Source organism: Xiphophorus couchianus, chromosome 8 (genome assembly GCF_001444195.1).
Source record: "Xiphophorus couchianus chromosome 8, X_couchianus-1.0, whole genome shotgun sequence".
NCBI classification, from domain to species: Eukaryota; Metazoa; Chordata; class Actinopteri; order Cyprinodontiformes; family Poeciliidae; genus Xiphophorus; species Xiphophorus couchianus.
In genome coordinates this window covers 18937784-18959694 of record NC_040235.1, presented here as the reverse complement: position 1 = coordinate 18959694, position 21911 = coordinate 18937784, and the positions used below count along the sequence as shown (strand labels likewise).

Below are 21911 nucleotides of genomic sequence, written 5' to 3'. Positions count from 1 at the left end.
ACTTTTTAACTTTAACGTCAGGAGAGCGCTAAAAAATGAGGGAAGCTGTTCAGGATATGTTTTCGGGATTTGCAAACAACACCGTAGCCAAAAATGTTGACTTGCTTATAACAAACTGTTTTGAACAGCAGAGAACATCTGGTACAAAGTGTGTTTAACAATGTAAGAGAAACCCTGTTTATGTGGCCCACAACAGGAAAAGTCCACCACTGCGTGAGGCAGAGCGGTGCATGGACTGTGGTAGAAATAAATCAGCTTTAACGGGACAAAAGTGAGGATTTTCAGAGCTAACTTTATACCAGTCACCTACCTTATGATTGGACACAGGGATTAAGTCTGTGACAAGAAATACACAAGGAAAAAAAAAAAAGCATAATTTTTCATTTCCTACCATTTCATCATCTTTACCGAGGAGTTTGGCTTTGGCCAAGAACTCTTCATATTTCTGGAAGGGGATGACAGGCTCGGGTAGTTCTCTGAGGTACAGCTTCAGTAGAGACGCTACTGTATGCACATCTGTGTTACTGTAGACAGATAAGGTGGTGACAACAAGCAAGACGGTGATAACACTGAAACTATGATAAGGCCTATGTGGTATTATGTTTCTAAACAGAAGTAGCTGTTTAAAAAGATGTAAGATGCTTTTCAGAGTTGAACACCACATCAACATGTTTCTGTTTAATACAAGCATTAAATCCACAACAAGAAGGCACAGATAAAAAAATTGCTAAAATATTTTTGCTTATTGTGTCAAACCCAGACTTTTGGTGATGGTTTTTAATGAATTATATTTCCATATCAGTCTGCTTTTAGCAAATAGCTTAGCACTAAAGTTTTATATAATTTTATATGAAAAATGGATGCTAATGCCTACTGTGCTACAGTTTCTAGAGATTTGTTTGAAGTATATGACACAGTGGATCATGATACTTATGTCAAAGGCTTTTAGTCAGAACCAGTTGGTGCTTTTTTATGCATATATTTTTTTGATTCCAATTAGTATTGTTCAATGTTAATGACCCCTTTTGAGGTAGATCTTATTATAGTATTAGTGGTGCGTCTCTCCATCTCTATGTTGTTAAATGCAGTTGCTTACTGTTACTCAATCACTGTTTCCCTGGTGTTGCAGGTCACATTTGAGATTATTCAAGGGTTTGTTGTAAATTGCTGCTGTGTCGACATAAGACACAGTCACTGATCTTATGTGGATTCATAAGACCAGTATCTTCTTACCATGTTAATTTGTGCCAACTATTATTCATGTATGTGTTCCTAAGTGCTCACTTTGCACATTTTAGACTCTGTTTACCATGGACCACAGAGATTTATCACAAGTTGTTTAAATCTTATACTCAGCAATGCACTTTGTACTCTTTGGCTGCCTGGCATTTAACATCTACACATAAAATGGCACACTAGCATAATTCATTTGAGCATCAATAGTTGGCTTTGTTTTGATGTGTCTGTCCTAAATGTCACTAAAACAGAGCAACTACAACCTCTAAATTATATTTAGTGTCCCTTTAGTGCAGAACTTGAAATAAAAGCATAACGAACATGAAGCTGCGAAGCTTGAAAAAGGACTTTAAACTATTCTTGTTTTTATTTCCCCTTATATTTAACATTTTATTTAATTTGCTCGATTCGCCAATGGACTATTGCAACATTTAAGCAAAAAAAACTGTAAGATGTATTTTTCTTGAAATTGAAATACCATATAGTTTTAGTGTAACATTCAATATGCTAATTTTCAAATGATTAAAAAGCAAAGCATGAATCGGGGACACATGCAAGAACCCTACGTTTTACCAGAGGGAAAAAGGAAACGAGAAAAGGATTTGAGAGGAGAAATGAGGCCTGCATTGGCAAGCTTAGATGATCTTACAAAAGAAAAGGATTTGGGTTTGGAGATGATAACGATCCAACAGGGGACAGGTGGCGAGACCAGCAGGGGTTAGAGAGGCTAACCAGGGAAGAGATGGATGGAGTCATTGCCACTGAAATGCAACAAAGGATTTTACATGAAAGGTGCTTTAGCCACCACCCTGAAAGATGCATGGATGATTATCAGGTTAGAGAAAATTAATTTGCATATTATCATCAGGCATATTTAAGTGTGCTTGTTTTATAGTTATTACACTAAGGAGGACTATGCTAGCAAGTGCATTTAATTAGACCACTTCTCTTTAGCATAAATTGACCAGTGCCCATGCTTTGGATTCAAACCAGGAATATGAATATGCTGTCACAGTGGTGTAGACAAAATGAAAATCTTTGTAAAGTCAGTTGCATTCATGTTCTTCTCTTACCAATCAAACGAGGGCTTCTCCCCGCAGTCAAAGGCATCTTGAAGCTCTTTGACCAGATTGGCCTGACCAGGCAGTCTGAAAAGACCCTCTTCTTGAAGGCCCCACTGGCGAATGAAGTCCACACATTGCTCAACCAGCATCGGAGCAAGTTTGTTCCCAAACCGGCGCTCATAACGCACTGTGTCCTCCAGTTTCTGGCCGAAGATCCCTGGAGAATGTGAAGAAGTAGCCAAGATGTATTTGTTATAATAAATATTTGCTAAATAACAAAACAATTGTGTTTAATATTTATCACTGCCTATCAGTAGTATTTCAAAGGGTTTAGTGGCAAGGTACACCCTGGACAGATTGCTAGTCAATCACAGGGCAACATAAAGACAAATGCAGGTGAAATAACCCGGACCACTCAGATCTAAGGGTATTTTAGAGAGGGCAAGTGACTTAAAATGTCAAAACAAACTATGAAAAGAACCTAGAGTGGTAAAAGTGAACCCAAGCATACATAGGGAGAATATTCTACAGAATCCAACTGAGACTGAAATGTCACTTAACTTAATCTCACGATACACTAAGTAGATGTTTCACTCATCTCAACGTGCTGGATGCTTGAATTGAATGTGAAACTGATGACAGTGTTATTATTTCAGTTTATGGTCAACAGACCACTTGGGGGTAATCACAGGACAGTGAAATGTCTCTCTGAGATGAGCAATTGATCACTCAATATGGAAAAAATAAATAAGTGGGACAGTGACAACATGGCAAGGGTAAAATCTCTTGAGCCTAAAACTCACACACTATTCAGAATGGGGGTGAATCAAAAATCACATACATATTTCAGAGATACGACAGAACTTGATATTTTAGAAACTCCCCTTCTTTGTCTTCTAATTAAACCCATTCAACAAGAGTTTTTCAATATGTTATTAGATATGTCAACAACAAAAACTGTGACAGAGCCTTAGGTTTGAAACCCTAAACTTGGGGTTATACTTCTTGCCATTTTGGTCAAACGGGTTTATGTTTATCTGATGAGAATAAAGTGTTAATCCAAAATGATACTGGGTTGTCATTGTAAACAACTGCAAGTCTTAGTCAAGCTTCAAGGTGTCCATTTTGGATCAGAGGCTTCTTTCTTTGGAGGAACTCAGTCAGTTTATGGCAATTATAACTCTGCCACTGATGTTCCAGCAGTTTCCAGAACATAGCATGTTGTTTACTGACTTTTTCTAAAGATAGTAACCACTTTCCACCACCGCCGAGGTTAATAGTTTGGGTTAGACGGATAAATGAAGTATTGCACAAGGACAATTAATCCAAATATATCTGCAGTCTGGTTTTGGAATGGACAAATCAGGTTTGCGGAATGGTTTTCCAAAAGCCCAAACTAAAGCGTTAATCTAAATTTTTGGACTTTACTTAAAAGTCCCATCTGCCTCGGGAAACCATCTAATTAAAATGAGTGCTACAAATTTAGATAAAAAGAGCTATCAAATATCCAGTCTGAATTATGCCAAAAGCTTGATGATGGCTACAAAATACATGTGTTTTCTTTCCAACTTGCAAACACAATTAAAAAAAACAAAACAAACAAACAAAAAAAAAATCAGTCGTACACCTGGACGGATTGAGTCCTACTTTCAGATCAACATCACTTCCCCTCTGTCTGAGGCAGACTACCATTTGCAGCCATCTCATATAAACACAGCACAGGAGGAGATTAAGGCTGCCACACAAAGAGATTTAGATTTGCATGTTTTTTCAGTCTCCAGACGCAGACAGAGGTCACTCACACACATGCAGACGACCAGGCACACTGACCAAATTAGACAAAGCTTATCAAATATACACATGACACATTTTACACCCTAAGCTATACAACTGTAGGATAACTAGACTTAATGGGAATACTTAAAACATATCTTAAGCACATATTTCCCTTTTGATTTTCCTCTGCATCACAGAGTCATCTATTGCTGTTAGATCCTGCTCTAAACACTTTTTCTCAATATCATGCATGCTATTAAACTCACCTCTCTTAAAAAGTACAGATCCAGTCAGCTTCTTGAAAAAATGCCTATTAATAAATTTATGGTACGACAACACAGAGTTGCAGATCTTCAGGCGCATGCATACCTGCATTTCCCCCAAAAATCCCTCTATGAACTTATGAAAGAAAACTAAAGCAGTGCTGGAAAGCAAAGAATACATCCATTTCCTTTTTCTATCAGACAATAAAACAGTGTGCAGTTATTTTCAAACTGAAAAATGGCTGAAACATACGCTAAAAATATCCTCAAAGAATCACTTCAAGTTGAGTTTCTGCTTTCAAAATAAAAATTAAGCTAATGTCCACCCTGGAAATAAATCATAGATCCTCCCGTATCGACAACCACACAAAGGACCAAATGAGAAAAGGTAACTGAAAACAAGATCTTCCCTCCAGACGTTCCAGTCATGAGTGAAGGAATGTTTTCCTGGGTCACATGTAACAGTGTGTGCTGAACAGCTTATGCTTCCGAGTGTGTTTTTCCTGCATGTTTGCTGTTCCTTCTGGACAGGTTGTACTTAAAACGCAGACCTTCGGCACACAGGAGTGACACCTCTAAACAGCCTGCAAGCCCTCGAGGGTTTCCGTCAAACCTCTCAGGCCCTGACAGTCACACAAATGATGCAAGCACCAACACCAATGTTGACCTAACATGAGTTCTACCAGTTTATTTTGTATTATTTCTGCAATACTGTTTGCATAAACTAGCCAAATCAGTATTTTGTGAATATAAGTTTGAATACTGATAGCAGAGAAAAGAGTTGAAGCGTTTTTTTGCTATATCATATCTACAATAATGTATTTCTAATCATATCTAATAAGAGTGGAAGCTCTTAGGTTTTGTTTCATTTGCATTAAAATTCAAACCTGGGAAAGATGGGAACATCTCAATACCTATTCCCCAATTAGAGGTGGGGAAACTAGCTGGCCTGTTATGTTGAGGGACCAGGATAGCTATTAGGTACACAAGAAATTACAAGCTGCTCTCACATCATTGAACGTTGAAGTTTGATTGTCAATACAGCAACAGAGCTGAAGTGAAAAAATAATACATTTCCTGACTTAGTGTTTTTTAATTTAAATTTCTTGAACAGCTACAATTCACGAAAAGGTAGGATTTTTACAAGTTGATGATGAAAACTGAATGCAAACTCAAGCCAAATGCTGCTTAAATAGTACAAAATATATAAAAATGAGAAAATTACAAGTATTGTTGCTCTGTCTCTTCTGAACATTCATCTGCAGACGTTTAATTAAAGAGTTTTTTGGAGAGATAAGATAAACTTCATTGTCTCCAAGGGGCAGTTTGTTTCTTAATCAGCAAACAACAAATGCAAAGAAAAATAGGGAGAAACGAAAAAAAAGATAAGTAGAGCTGTCACTCTTGGTTCAGCTACATTAAAACATAGCTTCAGACAAGAGCATCATACATCTCTTCCCAATCTCCTGCAACTGAAAAAAACTCCAAAAAAATATTCCCAAATACAAATCATCAAAAGGTAGTTACCATGAAATAGATCTCCAAGGATCCAGATAGAGAATCCACAGCTGCACATTTTCCCCCAACCACTTCCTTTCTTGTCTCACCGTTGACCGGTACTTAATGCATTTGTCCAGCTGTGAGTACTTTGGGCTCTTTCTCTTTGTCCAGCAGACTTTGAGCAAACTTTTTCATGAATTTTCAGCAGTCATAATCAGCCTATCAGGGCTCAGTCGTTAACTGCTGCTGCTGCAAAATGGCTAAAGGCCGATGTGTGTAATCTTTCTGTGTATGTCGGGGTGTGTGCGCGCATGCGTGTGTGTGTGTGAGCGTGCCAGTATGAGGGGGAGCCCGGCGAGGCTCAAACATGGAGCCACCTTTCCTGTGGCATCTTTGACAAATGGCTCGTCCTTTTGAAAAGCAGTCAACTGCAATAGACATCAAACTCCCTGCACTGAAAACAGAGGGGCCAACTCCGCCTCATCTATTCTGTTGGTCAATGAAGGCTGCCTGAACTGCCTGTCTGGTTACAAACGCTGCACTTGTGCCCCGCTAATGCACAATCTAGGCCAGTGTCTGCCAGGACAGTCAATAACAAACCACGGCGACGCAGCGGGAGACTCGATAATCAGCAGAATAATTCCAACAAAGTCACAGAACAATTACAACATCAATGGACTGCATCGGGGGTTTTTTTTCAGTGACAGGGTTGTGTTGGTTTATTTGACACACATTTGATGAAATTCCATTTATTACTTTGTTTGGTAGAGACTCTGGAAGAAAAAATAACAAATATGATGGATGATGCTATGATTTCCAACAGGAGTTGCTGCACATTTTCCAGGTCCTGAGACAGGCAAAAATCCTATTCTTTTCCTAGGACGCCCAGCAGCATGTGGACGGACTTTAGCTGCCTCAACACAAAGTAGTTAATTCTTCCTGAACTAAATCCTTAAAAAAAACATAATGCTTAAACCAAATCTTAGAAAAAACATTTTTAATTAATGGGATGTGATCAACAAAAGGTCAAACATTTAACTAAATAACATGACATTTCACCCAATAAATGTTAAGAATTTAGACTTAAATTCAGGTGCACTCAATAAAAAAATGTCAAATCTAAAACATCCAAAAATACAAAGTAACTGCTAAAAATTATAACAATTTCCCAAACTGTAACAAAATACAGGATTGCTACCAGTAACTACATCTCCAAGAATCCAGATCAAGAAACCGCATATCCCTGCTCCAACACACCTAAATCAAATAGCTGATTTCCCTCATCAGTTTTCAGTCTTTAAGCTCTGCAGATGTCTGGTAATGAGCCATTCATTTGCTGATTCAGGTGTGTTGGAGAAGGGTCGCATCTAATATTGATGAGTAGTAGCTACATCAAGAAAGTACATTCCTAATAGACAACTAATGACAAACCTCAAGAGTCTTACTTTAGGTTTGTAACACTTCAGAATAAATATTTGTCCTGTGTTTTTATTCAAACGTGAATATGCTGTACATATGCGTAGAAAGTTACAAAAACTGAGATTTGCACGACTGACCCCCTCATGACATTGAACTCACATATGCTTCTGCCAAGAAAAACTGTTGTGAGGACAAAAACAGCAAGTATAACTCAAGTGTATCACAGCGTTGCTCCCAACTTCCCTTACTGCTGATAAGATAAGGAAAAATAAGGGCTGCATTCATGCTAACCTCCACCAAATGGTGCCCAGATGACTCTCCGGATCGTCTTCACCCAATCCTCCATGTCATTCTGGGTGCTGGCCATAAGTAGGTAGGTCTCATGGTTGGTTGTCATCCGCTCTCTATCTCCTCCTGTTCAAGAAAAACAAAAGAGAGAGAGAGAAAAAAAAACATGTAACATTATTGAAACCAGTTTAATTATCTGGTGTCTATCATCATCGTTAATCTCTTTATGCAAAATGGATTTATGGGACAGAGCAAACATCCCCAACTTGTAACATTTGCAAATAAAATGTTAAATTTTTAATGCATTACTTCCTGTGTCCTTAAAGTATGGCTATGATGTGACACAGAGGCTCATTTATTTTAGCCACTGTTAAATATGGGAATAACAAGAGAACATGTCCCTAAAATATAGAAGTTTTGTTTTAGATCTTTATACATCAACCATGGCAACAGAAAATTGCAAAAAGTTGTCCATTTGTCACATGTTCTTTAAAAAGCATCTAAGGACTTATGGCTTTTCAAGATGGTGAACAATCAAAGGACCCCAGATCTTTTACAGGAATGCACTTCTGGTGAAATCAACTAGTAACTCAAAAACTATTTATATACACGAACACAACGCGAGAGGCAAGGGCAGCGGGTTACAATAAATGCAACATAACTTCAAAACTCAACATTTACATTCAGGTAAATAAAGCCCTGATGAGTCATTAATTCTGCAGTTGAAACATGTTTGTAAATGATGCGCTAATTTGATAGGATCAAAACAACAATGCGTTATGGCATACCGGCTTAGGGGTTCATAGACCCTGAGTGGTTGGAGAGTCAGACTAAATTTAGACGTAAACGTTGACAGTGAAATCTATGCTCACTGTCTGCCCTGATGAAATCTCATTAACGGTTTCAAGAGACCATATGTTCTCCTCATGAAGCATTTAACATCTGCAAGGCTCCCTTCACAATCTCAACCTAGGCTCTTTCGAAATAAGACACTTAAAGTGATATTACCTCCAGGTTAGAAAAAAACCATAATTAATCTGAATACTGTTTATCAGATGTAAAAACTGTTTTGTATGTTATACAAAATATTGTTTTACATTATCAGGCAGGTAAAATTTGTTGTTCTTTTTACTTAACTTAAAAAGCATTTTCAAGAGTTCCCTGTCAGATATCCATGATCAAAGGTCATACTACATAAAATTTTTGAAACCTTTGCTAAACATAAAAATCAATCAGTGTGATTTTTATGGATCCCTCTGAAACAGCATTTCTAAAATTTTCCATAGGGACAAGTCGGAAAGTTGAGTTAATTGAGAAACTGACATGTTGCATAGCTGCTAAGGGTGGATCAGCGTTTTCATCCAGTCACTTACAGTATATCAGTATATCTTATGTTATTCTAATAATTCAAATATTGAGTTACATACTTAGTCCACTGAATTCAGTTCTGCATTATATTATTAACCATCTTATTCAGGGATAAACTGATCTTGCTTTTTATGGACATTTTTCTTTGTTTTCAGACGCGTGTTAAACAGTTCACATTGTTCATAAGGACTACAAAAAATAAATTAGTTCATAAACTATACACTATAGAAATATACATTTTTAAATAGTTTCTATCTATGGTCAATAATTTGATTTATATTGAATAAATTACATTTGGGATTCTGTAAGCAAACCAACTAATTTTCATTCTCTTATTATTTGACTTGCCAATGGAAAACATTTTTTTAAAGTTTGAATATTTTAACCCTGATGCGAAGACAGTAAATATCTCAGTGGCAAATTTAACATCTGCCGCTTTAATTTGTCTCAAATATCACTGACAGCGCAAAAAAAAGATCACAATGCAATGAATAAATCATAAATACTGTATAATTTCCAGAAATGAAAATACACATATACAGCACATCAATATCAAATAAATTCCTAATTATTGTGGTTCACAAAATAGTACCAGCTGATTGGTTAATATGGTTAATAAAATAATTATACTCATGTGTTTTGTAAATAAAATGTGGGTATTAAAAACAATGGATTTTTTGGAAACTGTATTTAAAAATATTTTATGCATTTAAGATTTTATTTTAAAAAGAAGTTAAACGATTATTTGTGAAATAGTGTCACTTTTGGATCTCCGTATATATCTGTTTATTTAATTATCTATTATTTATTTATTTATTTTCATTTTTGAGCCAAACGTCACAATAAGCAACCAGTTTAATAACTTTAATAATGAAAACAGTTTCGCTTCGTTCTTTTTGATGGCTGTGTGTCCAAGAGGGAGGCTTTTAATCAAGTCTAAGTAGTCTAATGGTTTCTCCTTCTAGTCCAGCGATTAGTCACCCCCAGCTATTGATTGTCCTCAGCGCTCTCATTAATTAATTAGCCTTCACCTTGCAGTGGAGGCATTAAACTTCACCAGGCGCCTGTCTCTACCCTCCCAAACGCCAGCAGACATCCGATCTGTATTAAACATGTAACAATCCGTTCCCGATGATAACTGAACGCGTCCATTTGTGAAAAACAAACAAAAGGCAGCTCCGGCTCACCTCCTGACTTCCTCAAATCCACAGTTTAATTTCATTCCATATCCCTCCAAGCAGCGACGCGGAACAATGTTTTAATTTAACTAGTACCCCACAGTAAAGCATGTACTAACCGGGTGATAAAGCCGCTCACTTGTGCTCGCACATGGGAGTGTTTCCTCAGCTGCTCTCAAAGCTCCGCTGCTCCAGGTTTACTTTGTTCGCGACCCGGAGCTCAGCGTTTACTTTAGCCCGGAGTTCATCACGTGATCAGCGCCGCTAGGTGGCAGATCAGTTATTGGATTCAGTAGAATGAGAAAACGATCACGTATCGATGAGTATGCGCATTCACACTGTGTCAGATTTACCGGGAGAGATAGTCGCCAAGGCCCGTAGCAAGTTTTTCCAGGGCCCGGAAGTCGTGTCCGCACCCAGCCCCCCCAATTACTGTCATCGATAATAATTTGTTAAGCTGTGTTACACCACATTTGTTCTAATCAATTTTTAATATATATAATTTGCAAATATATAAAGCTGCGGTTTGATGCTTTTGCACTGTTATGAAGCCTTATTGTCACCAAAAAAGCTGTTTGTTTTTATTTTTGATGGATTTAACAAAAAATAGAATTGAGGTGCATCCAGTGTTAACTGCCTTGTTTAAAGATAAGTAGGCTACATAATTAATCTAAGTAGTGACAGATTTAAATATAAAATGATTCCCCTTAAATGTTAATAAAATAATGTAAAAGTAGCATTTTGAAAAAAGGTAATATCTCTTTATCTCATTTTCTGTCAACCACTCCTTTTAAATTCTGATCAGGTTGTTGCATGTTTTTTTTTGTTGTTGTTGTTGTTTTTGACACTTCTTCTTTCGCGATGAGGCCCAGGTCTTTGATGTCAGAAATTCTCCTTCCCATGATCTCTAGTCTTCAGTTCCCTCCACAAATTCTCCCTCAGATTCAAGCAACAGTTCTGGGTGGGCCACTAAAAAAATGTTAAAATCACCTCCAGTGCAAAGCTTTGTGTTTTGATGGTCAACAGTTTACTGACCATTTGTGGGTCAACAGTGAGCTGACAGCTGTCCATTTGACAGACCTACAGCAGCTTTCTCTTTTCCAAAATTCCCCTTCATGCATAGGACTGCATGCATACTTGTTTAAATCTCTGTCTGTAGAGATGTAGCAACAATTACAGGTTTTTTTTTTTTTATTGTGACAAAGTTCTCAACCTGTCTGTGTTCAATAATGTAGATCTGAATTAAAGTCTAAAATAAAATCAGTCTAAGTTAATATTCTCATCTTGTTTCAGCCAAATACTGTTTTTTTTTTAATCTGCACCCTCCCTGTTTCTTACACTTTAAATCAGTCAGAAAATTGTTTATGTTAGTGTGACGCTTTCTTTGATAAGCAGGCCCTTGCATAAACCTAACTTGCATCTGGGTCTTGTTTGCGCTGTAAAAAGTAATATTTTTTGACATTTTAATCATAAATGTGCCTGGTAAAGTTAATGTAATGTAGCTATAGGTTTTTTAAATATTTTAAAATCAGCTCATAAGTTTTTAAAATGTAATTATTTACTTTTTAAACATAATAATTTAGTATATAGCACTGATTTAATCTAAAATATTACATGGGAGAATAATGTTTAAAAAGTCTAAGAAAACAAAAGCTAAAACTTTTCTGCTCAGTAACAACGCAGCACTCACATACTTCTTGACTTTAGAGACGTAAATAACATTTATGAAAAGTTTATACCTCCCCTGCCCTCTATTGGACAAGTAACAATAGTTTTCATTTCCCTCATACTGCTTCCAATGTTGTAAAGCAAACACAATTTGTTTCCCCAACAGCTGGGAATTTGTTATTTCACTCAGTTACACTAATTACCTCTAACTCCGAGTTTCTCACTTGAAAGTTTCTCACCGCACCCTGCAAGCGTTGCTTATTTCAGTTGTCAAACAAAGACATCGTTTTTGAGCGCCTCTGAACACATTTACATTCAGTCACTAATTCCATTACTTGCTTTGATAGATAGCATTTCCGCTAGAAAAAAGAAAAACAACAACATTATTATGAAGCTGTTAAACAAGAGAGCAAAATGATTAAACGGCATACCATGTCCATTACAGCACACTCCTGTTCCTGCTGCCATTTCCTGTTGATGCTCAGTTTTTTGTCTAATAGAGCTTGTCTCTGGGTTTCTAAAAATGGGGGAAACACTTTTCATTTATATGAAGCCACCCAATTTCTGTTGCAAGCACCAAAAAAATCACAAACTACAGTTTTTATCACTGAACACTCACAACTCTGTCCCGACATGTCAGTGCCAATTACTTATTTAGCCTGTACTAGAAGTCACTGTCAGCGAATGTGAGAAAAGTATAGTCTATAACTTTGACTGCTGTGGAGGTCTGTGTGCAAATCATTGCAGAATAATGTTTGGTTCAAATTTCAAACTGTTTTGTTTGTACCACTGTAAAATGACTGGACAGTGTTTTTGACAGATACCCTGACATTTATTATGCTCCACTAAGTAAATTTCATGGCTTCAACAATACAGACTGTTAAGAATCTTGACACACAATTTTCTAAACAATGAAGTAGTTATAATGTGCAACACGGCATGATTCCACAAATGACTCAAAAATGTTTGATCCAGTTGCTAAATATTGTCAGCTTTACAAAAGCATAAAAAATTACAACAATACACCAAAACTGTAGCTTTTTCTTCTTAAAGGACATTAACATGAACAAGAGGTGCCGCACCCTTGTTGAAAAACAGCCAGTCCTTGTCTGTTTCTCATGTACAGAACACCATTTTACTTCACCTTTTTATTTATTACTGCAGCAGATTCAGACACAATGGTGACAATAGCTAGATACTGCACATGAATATTATTCCTTCCATTATCTTCCTCTTTTCCACTACTCCAATCCCCCTGTGGCTCCTCACTCTGCCTGTAAGGCTCAGTCTTGTCAGTCAAAGGAAGCTAATAAAGTGCTTGCATCAGGTTTTGATCATATCCTATCAACCAAGGTGCAAGTTAATCTGAAGTTGGTACCCCTGTATATTGAGAACTTCACTGTTGGTCATGCTCAGTCTTCTGCACAAGAGATGGTGGCAGCACCAACAGTGCTCCCCTAATTCTTCCATCCATCTTATGCTCCATCCTACCATCACTAGTGAACAAAAAACACCAGTGTACTTTAAGTCCTGTGCTTAAGGCAGAGACTGACCCCTGACCTGCAGGGACAAATCCTCCTTTTTAATGAATCTGACAGCTGAACAACACGAGTAAATTTAACAGCATGTTATGTAGCACACATCTGAGCAACTTCATTCCCAGTAACCAGTGACTGACAACTTGGCATTATATTAAATTATCTCTATCATGTCATGTCATGTTATAATTGCTATCTGAGCACGTCTGTCTTCAGATAACAACTGTTCATTCCAGTTGTGACCACCGGCTTGAGTAAGTGGCCAGCTGCTGACTAGACTTTAACTAATGGTCTAAAAACAGGTGGGAGACAACAAAGGATCCCACTGTGCTGTGAAATACCTGCAAACCCCTTTACAGTTCACACTCGGTCTAAGAATCCTGTAAAAACCCAAAGTAGATCAAATTTTACTTTGAATTTGGTCAAGTTAATTCTTTGCAAAATATTAACTATCGTCCATTCCCAAAATGTGAGTTTTCTTCCCAACTAACTGAAAAGGAAGTTATATGAATTAAAGTTGAGTGAAACATCTGTCATGGCCTCAACAAAGAATAAGACATTAATGAGTACAATCTGACCGTTTTTATTAGCCAAAACCAGAAATCTTTAATATTTAGTTGTAAAAAAAAAAAAAAAAACTGTTTTAACTTCAAAATATGTAGTTTAAACATTAGAGACTGTGTTGCGTAGTTTAAAGTAGTTTACAAGTCATAATTTCACCACTACTTGACCTATAATATCATGTATTTGCTAAATGGAAGTCACTTTGTACTGTGGAAAGGCTAACTTCTTCCAGACTGAGTTTGTGTTGCCTGCCAAGAGGAGGAAGCAGCTGCAGCTGGCGCAGAAAACAATGCAGACCCAGTAACTACCTTGTTGAAATGACAAAATCTGTGTCATAATTCTCTCTGAGTGTGGATATGTTTAAGCAGTCAGAGATTAAATGAATACAAAGGGTCGATTCTCTCTTGTCTGTAAGAGTTGTCTGGTTTGCTGCAAGCAAGGGCAAGTAGGGATTCAATAATGTGTCTAATGATAGTCTTCTCAGAAGTCCATGCATCATAAATACCTCCAACATAACAGGAAGTCAGTCACTGTGCAGCAAGCAGCTCTACACAGCAGAATGTCTGTCCATTCAAGTGGAAGGAGGATTAACATTGGAGACAAACATGATCTCTACGATCTAAATCATTTTGTTTTCAAATGAAGCTATCCTCACAGATATTACCTCATTGTACTTAAAAAACTAGACAGTTCCTGTTAAAAACGAACAAACAAACATATGTTCTAACAAAAAAAATCTTCATTTAAATCTGATGTATTCAACTGTAATAAAGAGAAGCTGAACTTTTAAAAGACTCATTACCTTGATGTAAAGGCAGCAAACCAGACACTCCGTACTGTGGTAGACTATGAACTGCCTGATGAACCACCTCCATGCCTCGCTTGCCCAGAAAAGACGCTCTCTGAATGGGGTTACAAAGTCCCGGCTGCCCCGGTTAACTTGAGGACCGGAGGTCCTGAGTGGACGATCTGTGCTGCCGGTTTTTGGCCCGGCTCAGAATGAGTGAGTGAGCACAGCTGAGAGGGTGTGAAAGAGAAAGGGAAGGGAAGAGGGAGGGAGGAGAGGTTTGCAACGGGGGTTTTGCGTATCCACACACACACACACACACGCACGCACACACCAGTACTGTATGGTAACAATAGGCAGATCTCTCTGAAGGCTTGAGCTTAAGAGCACCACGCTTTGACACAGGGCACGACCCCATAAGCAAACACGAGATCTCTAGCTCACACTGCAATGCTTTAAGATCCTCCACTGTTAGCTGCAACACTTTTGAACATGGAGTTAACTGAATGTAATTAAATAAATATACAATATTAGGAGTGAATAAAAGTACAATCATCATGGGTTATATGTAAATTTATATAAGCTTATATTTCATTTATTGACAGAATGACAGATTATCAATTTATACCAGCTACTTGCATTTCTTCTAATGGTATAGTGATGATCTTTGGGACTTCAGGGTTTGTCACTTTGGTTTGTGTTTTTTTTTGCCTATACATTCTATCATTGTTACTCACTGCATTTTGTATTTTTGTCTCACAGTCCTAATTTAAGTTTTACACTTAGTAGATTCTTCCAGGCTGTGCTTGGTTTCAGTGCCGTAGTCCATGACCTCCCACATTTTCAGTCACTGTCAGATCCCTTTGTTACCAAACTAACTTCACCAAGCAAAACTATTTATTATTTACAATGTTAGTTTGAAAGTGCCAAAACACTTTTGCTTAGTGTTTTAGCACTAGATATGACAAAGAGAAGGTAACAACTCTGACTTCACCTTAACCATTCATTAGCTTCTATGAGCGGAAATCTCTAAAAGAAATGTCTTGGTGGTGAGAAAAATACAAGGGTATCCTTTTTATTTTTGTCATTGTGAAGTCTTGCATAACCTATGCACATATTTTTAGACTTTATTATTAGTCTGTAGAAAGAATTGCAATTTGTAATAATGATATTGGTAGCTATGGATTCATGCTAAGCTAGCAGTCTGATAAAAATACATCAGAAGAAGACATTTTTAATAAATGTTGCTCTGATTCTTTATTGGATTTGCACATGTGTACTTCCAAGTCATTATGCACGACTTCTTAAAAGTTGGCTTTTAGGCTAATTCAAATAAATTTGATTGATTTTTCTTGCCCTTTCCCACAAGAGAGAATTACACACACACACACACGCACACACACAAAAAGCCGTCTATTTCGCTGCCTATAGATGTTGGTACTTATTCTGCAGCTACATCTTCCCGTGTGCCTGTGATGGTTCTACCATTTCACCTGACCCCCGGTAAGGTATCGATGGCTAATTGTCTTCCTGGTGTCATGGTGGTCCTTGTTCATCAAAAGACATGATCTCAAGACAGACACCAAAACATCGGCCTCCACCTGGGTCCCCAAAGACATTATCTGGTGGGGAACACAGACTCCATAGAGTTACAATAGGTATCCATTACCATCTGATGCTGAATGAGAAAAAAAGTGAATAGCAGGGGGGGAGGTCAAAGAGGACAAGGTTTGTTCAGCTCGTCTGTCTCTCACTGGTACCCTTAGGGAAAGTAGGTAATCATGGCACAGGAAAATGGATTAGAATGGTGACATCAATCCCACATTTATATTCAGAAAGTTTTAGATTATCCCTCAACCATTTGTAGCCACAAAGCTCACGCAGACTAAATTGGTTGTAAATTTGTATTAATAAGTATCTATATAAAGCATTCTTTGGCATAAACAGTGAAATCTGTTTACCTCTAAGAACGTTTTAATAGATTGCCATGGCTACAAGCGGGGTAAGCTTCGGGTCAGTCTGTTCATTGCAGTCACAGAGTTGTCCAAAAGCCAAGTGTCTCCGTTCTGATTTCATGCCAGCCGAAGAGCAATGTCTGTGTGTCCTGCCAGTGATGCTGTAAATATACCATTATGTAAGGGGTTTCAATTTCCACTTTAGAAAGTGAACCCACTGCTCAGACTGGGCCCAAAGCAACAAACTTGTAACTTAAGTTTGGCACAATAAACACAAAACAGTCACAGAAGTGCAATAAAAACGAGCTCTATGATGAACTGCAACATTCTGACGGGGTTTTACAGGCCGTCTTGTGTTTTATTGGCTGCTAATAAAATGGAAGAAGATTTGATCGAGGAAGCAACATGTATGTATTCGAAGACGACAGCCAAATGAAGAGCAAACTTATACGTTGAAGCAAAAAAACACACTCTGCTAGAGCAGGGTAGCCAAAATGAAAAGGACTCAAACAAATTAAAAAGCAAAGTAAGGCAAAACCAGCAAGAAAATATATGGGTTGTAATGGCGTGTAAATATGCTACAGAAACAAAATGTAAACAAAAATGTACTAAAGTTCTTGGATTACAACTTAACTCAACAGAAACTTACTGGGTAGGAGAAAAATCTTAAATTTTCATATTTGGGGAAAATCTTTCTAAAATGATATTAACCATAGTGTCATTAAAATAATTATTAGAGATAAAACGAAATCTCCACATCAATTTTATGTACAGCATAGGTTGTCAAATAGTCCATCCCGTTTGTACTTGTTTACTGGGATGCAAATGACACAGTATTAAATTAGGTATGATCTCATTCACATAGAGTCCCATCTAAAATATAGAGTAGCTGCTGAAATAATGACCACTGTGTCAAAAATAAGATGCCGATTATTTATTAGCCTTCTGGGGTTAGGTCTTGGCAGCTGCCATTTGAACATTTGCCTGCATTGATAGCTGGAAAAAGTTGAAAGAGTTACAGTATAAGCCAACCCGATTGCTGAGTAAGTCTGCAAAGTTGCAGAACCTGAATACAAACAAGAAAATCTAGATTCACAGGTGAAATCTATACTTTGTATTTGCACTCAAACTGCTTGCATATGAAACAAGCATGCTTCTGGTAATGGGCTCATACTTCACAGTAGTAAGAAACAATACTTATGAGACTAAACAGCTGAATGGTATCGTCCTTAAATTTGATTCTATGTGTATGCAACGTAAGTAAGAATAAAAAAAAAAATAAGAAAAAAAAAATATTTTCAATCTATACTCACAGAGCTGAAGGATTTCTTAGATACATTGCGTGATTGTAAATTAAACAGACAGAGATGAGCCTTGCATGTGAAGAAAGGAGTGAACCCTTTTATTTCCCACCAGACAATTAAACAAGAGGACTTGAAAAAGTATCTGCTTCTTCGCCTAATAATACCTTGTAATATCACCTTTCAGCACTAATGAGAGCTTCAGGGTAGATGCACACCTGCACTCTCCACAAACCAAATTGCTAGGCTTTGTCAGCCCTTTCTGAAGCTCTTTGAACCTCTCACACAGGGATAACCTCATTTATCCTGCTGTGACTAGCAACTAACTAGCCTTCCCCTCCCTCCGACAGTCAGAGATGGTAAAGCACAAAACTAGCTTTAACTACATTTTCTAGTGAAAATCATGAAAAACATGATTTTCAGTCAAAGCACTCATTTGGTTTTCTTAATAAACTCACTCCGGTCATGTGACACTGAATCATTAATCAACTTTATCCATTAGCATTATTGCTTTAGGAGATTGAAAGACCCCTCATGAGAGAGCATTATTTCTAATAACAAGTAGAGCTAAATCTCAGTGATGTTTATCAATCATCACAACATTTATGGGCCTTCCATTACATCACTTTCCTTGTAGTGACTGGTGAGGTAAAACATGACGCATTAAATTAGGATGCGTCTCCAGAGTAGAGGCCTCTGCGTCGAAGCTTAATATTTCTCCGGTTGTGTCTGTTTCGGTGAAATGTCAAATCAAAAAACTTCCAGCAGACTTTAGCTTAGGGAAAGTAAGCATGTTTTCATTTTGGTCATGGCAGCAGTGCTGTACACAATGCCACTTCTTAACATTTTCTGTGACAACACCAGTCAAAAAGCCACTGAACGACAATGACTGTTGCGTAGAGCGGGTAGTTGAAGGCGAGTGTGATTGAAGAGAAGGATTCAAGGTGGTGGTGCAGAGACAGATAAATGCTGGTGGCGGCGTTTTCTCCGTGTGCTTTGAAGTACAGATTGCTGAATATTTGGAAACTGCAGCTTTAAAGAGAAACCTTTTACTTAAAGGGATTGTTGTTTTTTTTCTCAAGGTGGGGTTCTGTGGAGTGGATGTAAGCAGTCAGTGTCTTGTAAAATACTATCTAAAAAAATTGTAATGGAATGGTAAAGTCTTATGCCAAGGCAGAATTCACTCATGGGGTAGGACTAATTTGTAGTCCATGAAAACATGGACTACAAATTATTGTGGGATTATCCGTGGCATGGCACCATATTAATTGTTTATACAAACCGAGGGAAAAAGGGGAATTGCTTTTCTTATTAACCACTCGAGACCTACCAAACACCTAAATAAGGCTTACTATGACTTGATTTGATATGGCTTTTATACGATTAACCCAAAAAAGTCAAAATCTAGGGGCCTGTTGTGAATTTAGTTCCAGTTAGTACCCATTCAGACTTAGCAACAAGATGGAGTCCATGCACATGGAAAAGCTTTGTGATAGTGCTATGATATTTTTCATACTGGAGTTGTTTTAAGAACACAGAAATGCACTTTGGTCTTGGCCCCGCTCTGACTGGTGAGTATCGTCTGGAGAAACTCTCCTGTCTCTCCAGGCTGACCTCATTCAGAGAACTACCCTTTGCAGATAAACTACTCTGAAAAAGATGACTCTAACCCTAACCACTAGCTAATTGCCCAATCACAAAAGCAGTTTACACACTGAAATATTATTGATGTTGAGTAAAAGATCTTGGTAAACTGCTTAGGACTGTACTAGCATTCAGCATTTCCAACATGTGACAAAATTGCATGTGGAAATCTATGGAATATGAGTGATGGAGGGGAGCATCGACTGAGGCCAACTTGTTTTTATCCCATTTAGAAAATAAAATAAATTAAAAACTAAACATTTAAAATGATTTTTAAAGTATTAATTTGAGATCAATGCAGCTGCAGTACCAGAATATGCACGTGGTGCTTTTCACTGTATGCAAATTGCTGCTTGCTCTGAATACCAACGAAAATCAAGTTGGTTTTTATTACCATCTCTTCAACTGGTCACTGCAGTGGAGACATTATTGTAAAACTGTCCCAACTATATTCTTTTGATCAACTTTCAGGTAGTTTGGTTTATTAAACGCATTAAACAATGTCCCAGATTCACCAACTTTTTAACTCTTCAGTTAAATTTGACCTTATGAACTGAGTCATATTTTGGATTTCTTTACCCAGCTGTTGTCTGTAAAAAGCCACCATTTGTTGTTCCTCCCATAATAGGATATATAATCCAAAACATATTTCAATAAATTTGCAACTGACCTCATTCTGCAGACCTTAACTTAAACTAACTTTACATAAAGATGGTGGCAGGTATGTTTTTATGCTTTCAGATTCTCAGAAGTCTTACACTGAAAAAAAGACATACATAAAAAATCAGCTATAAAATTATATGCAAGTGATTTTGCGTTGTTAAACAGACTCTTTTCAACCTCAATTTTCTTTCCTCCTCTCTTTGCTTTCCACACCGCCGTCAAATCCTGTCCCCGCTCCAACATTCTGTCTGAAACAGAATTACTCCTGCCTGTTTCCTCTCCCGTCTGTTACTTCAGATTTTTCGCATGAGAACATCTCTACTGGGATGGATTTACAGGCAGGCTGGGAGCGATGAATTCAGCAGTTTGTTCTGTTATCTTGCCGCGAGCAGCCAAGCAGAGTGAAATTCGACTCTGTCATGAGAATGCAGTTTTGGGAGAGCAGAAGTTTTCTTTGAGTGGGAGAACTTTCAGACTAAAGTCAAATTTTTAGAGCCATAAAAATGAATGACACTTGAATAACATGAAAACTATAAAGGAGCTTTGTTGTTTATCTTCCTATGTTGAAATTGCTGTGATGTGTTAACAGGCTACTTAAAAATACAGCTTTTAAAAATGTCAGTAAATTGAGAATTTTAATGTTGCATGAATGCTGTTTAAACCCTGGCAGGGCTAGGTTGGTAAAACATTGACAATACACATTTATAGGTTATGTGGAGTGATAAAGGAATTAGTTAACAATTTAAAACTTTGACAAACATAAAGGTTTTCTGAGGCTTGAAGTTAATTTTAATAAAATATGTGACAGAGTCTGGCTTGGAAGCAATAACCAATGCAGCTCCAGCTTGCATTGCACTGCGGGTCAGCTGACTGCGAGAAGGCTGCTACACTTTTGCCTTGTTGACTCTTGTTGAATGGTAAATGGTCTGCTAATGAAAAAAATGTGACAGTTTATTAGTTAGCAACCAGTCTGGTTGACAGTTTCACTTGTTATTGTGTTGCATATTAAGAAATAAAAATAATTTGTTTCCTTTGTGTTTTTGCAGTCAATGATAATCTAGTTATAGACTCGGTGCATCAGTTGATGATCTGTGTTAGCCGCTGAGAAAAATCAAAACAGTTGTGAACAGTGACGTGCGGTCAGGGGAGGCAGGTGAGGCAGTGCCTCACCAGCCATCATGGAAAGAAAGAAAATATATAATCATAAAGTAATTTAAATTGTTATATTCATCCGGTGGTTTGTACTAAAAAATATTTATTTTTCATGTAGCTTCACCAATTTCGATTTTTATTTGTTCAAAATCGCTGAATTTTCTTATTTTCCCATTCAAATGCTTGGAAGCGATGCCGGTGAGGCAGCAGCGAGCTCTGCCTCACCTTGGATTGCGCAACCCCTGGCTCTGCGCTGGCTGCTAAGCGGAGAGAGCATGTTGCTGTACGGCGTCAATAAAATGGTTTAAACAAATTTAATATGTGAACTTATTTCCAATAATTTAGCTTATGTATATAATGTACAGTGCTTTTTGTCACCAACTGTGTTTGTGTAACGTGTTTCGTGTAATGAGCGATTATAAACGGCAGAGAACAGGTTCGAGGTGAGGCAGGCAGTTCTCTTGCCTCATGGCAGGGGGCGCTCAAGATCCCAGACGTTCGTCTTGTTCACTCCTCAACTGCCGAGTAAGTGACAGCGAGCTAGGCT

At 37.6% G+C, this 21911-nt stretch overlaps 1 protein-coding gene across 7 annotated transcripts in view; it reads right to left on the bottom strand.

Moving 5' to 3' along the window:
* Positions 1 to 21911, bottom strand: part of arhgap24 (Rho GTPase activating protein 24) — a 64041-nt gene that overhangs the window by 4516 nt on the left and 37614 nt on the right. For 3 of the 7 annotated variants that reach the window (XM_028025595.1, XM_028025594.1, XM_028025597.1), the window contains 3 exons: positions 7550 to 7672; positions 2310 to 2517; positions 392 to 524 (listed from right to left, as the gene is read on the bottom strand). In XM_028025595.1, coding sequence (XP_027881396.1) covers positions 392 to 524; positions 2310 to 2517; positions 7550 to 7672 — 464 coding nt within the window. The other 4 variants (XM_028025596.1, XM_028025599.1, XM_028025598.1 and 1 more) reach the window with 4 other exon arrangements.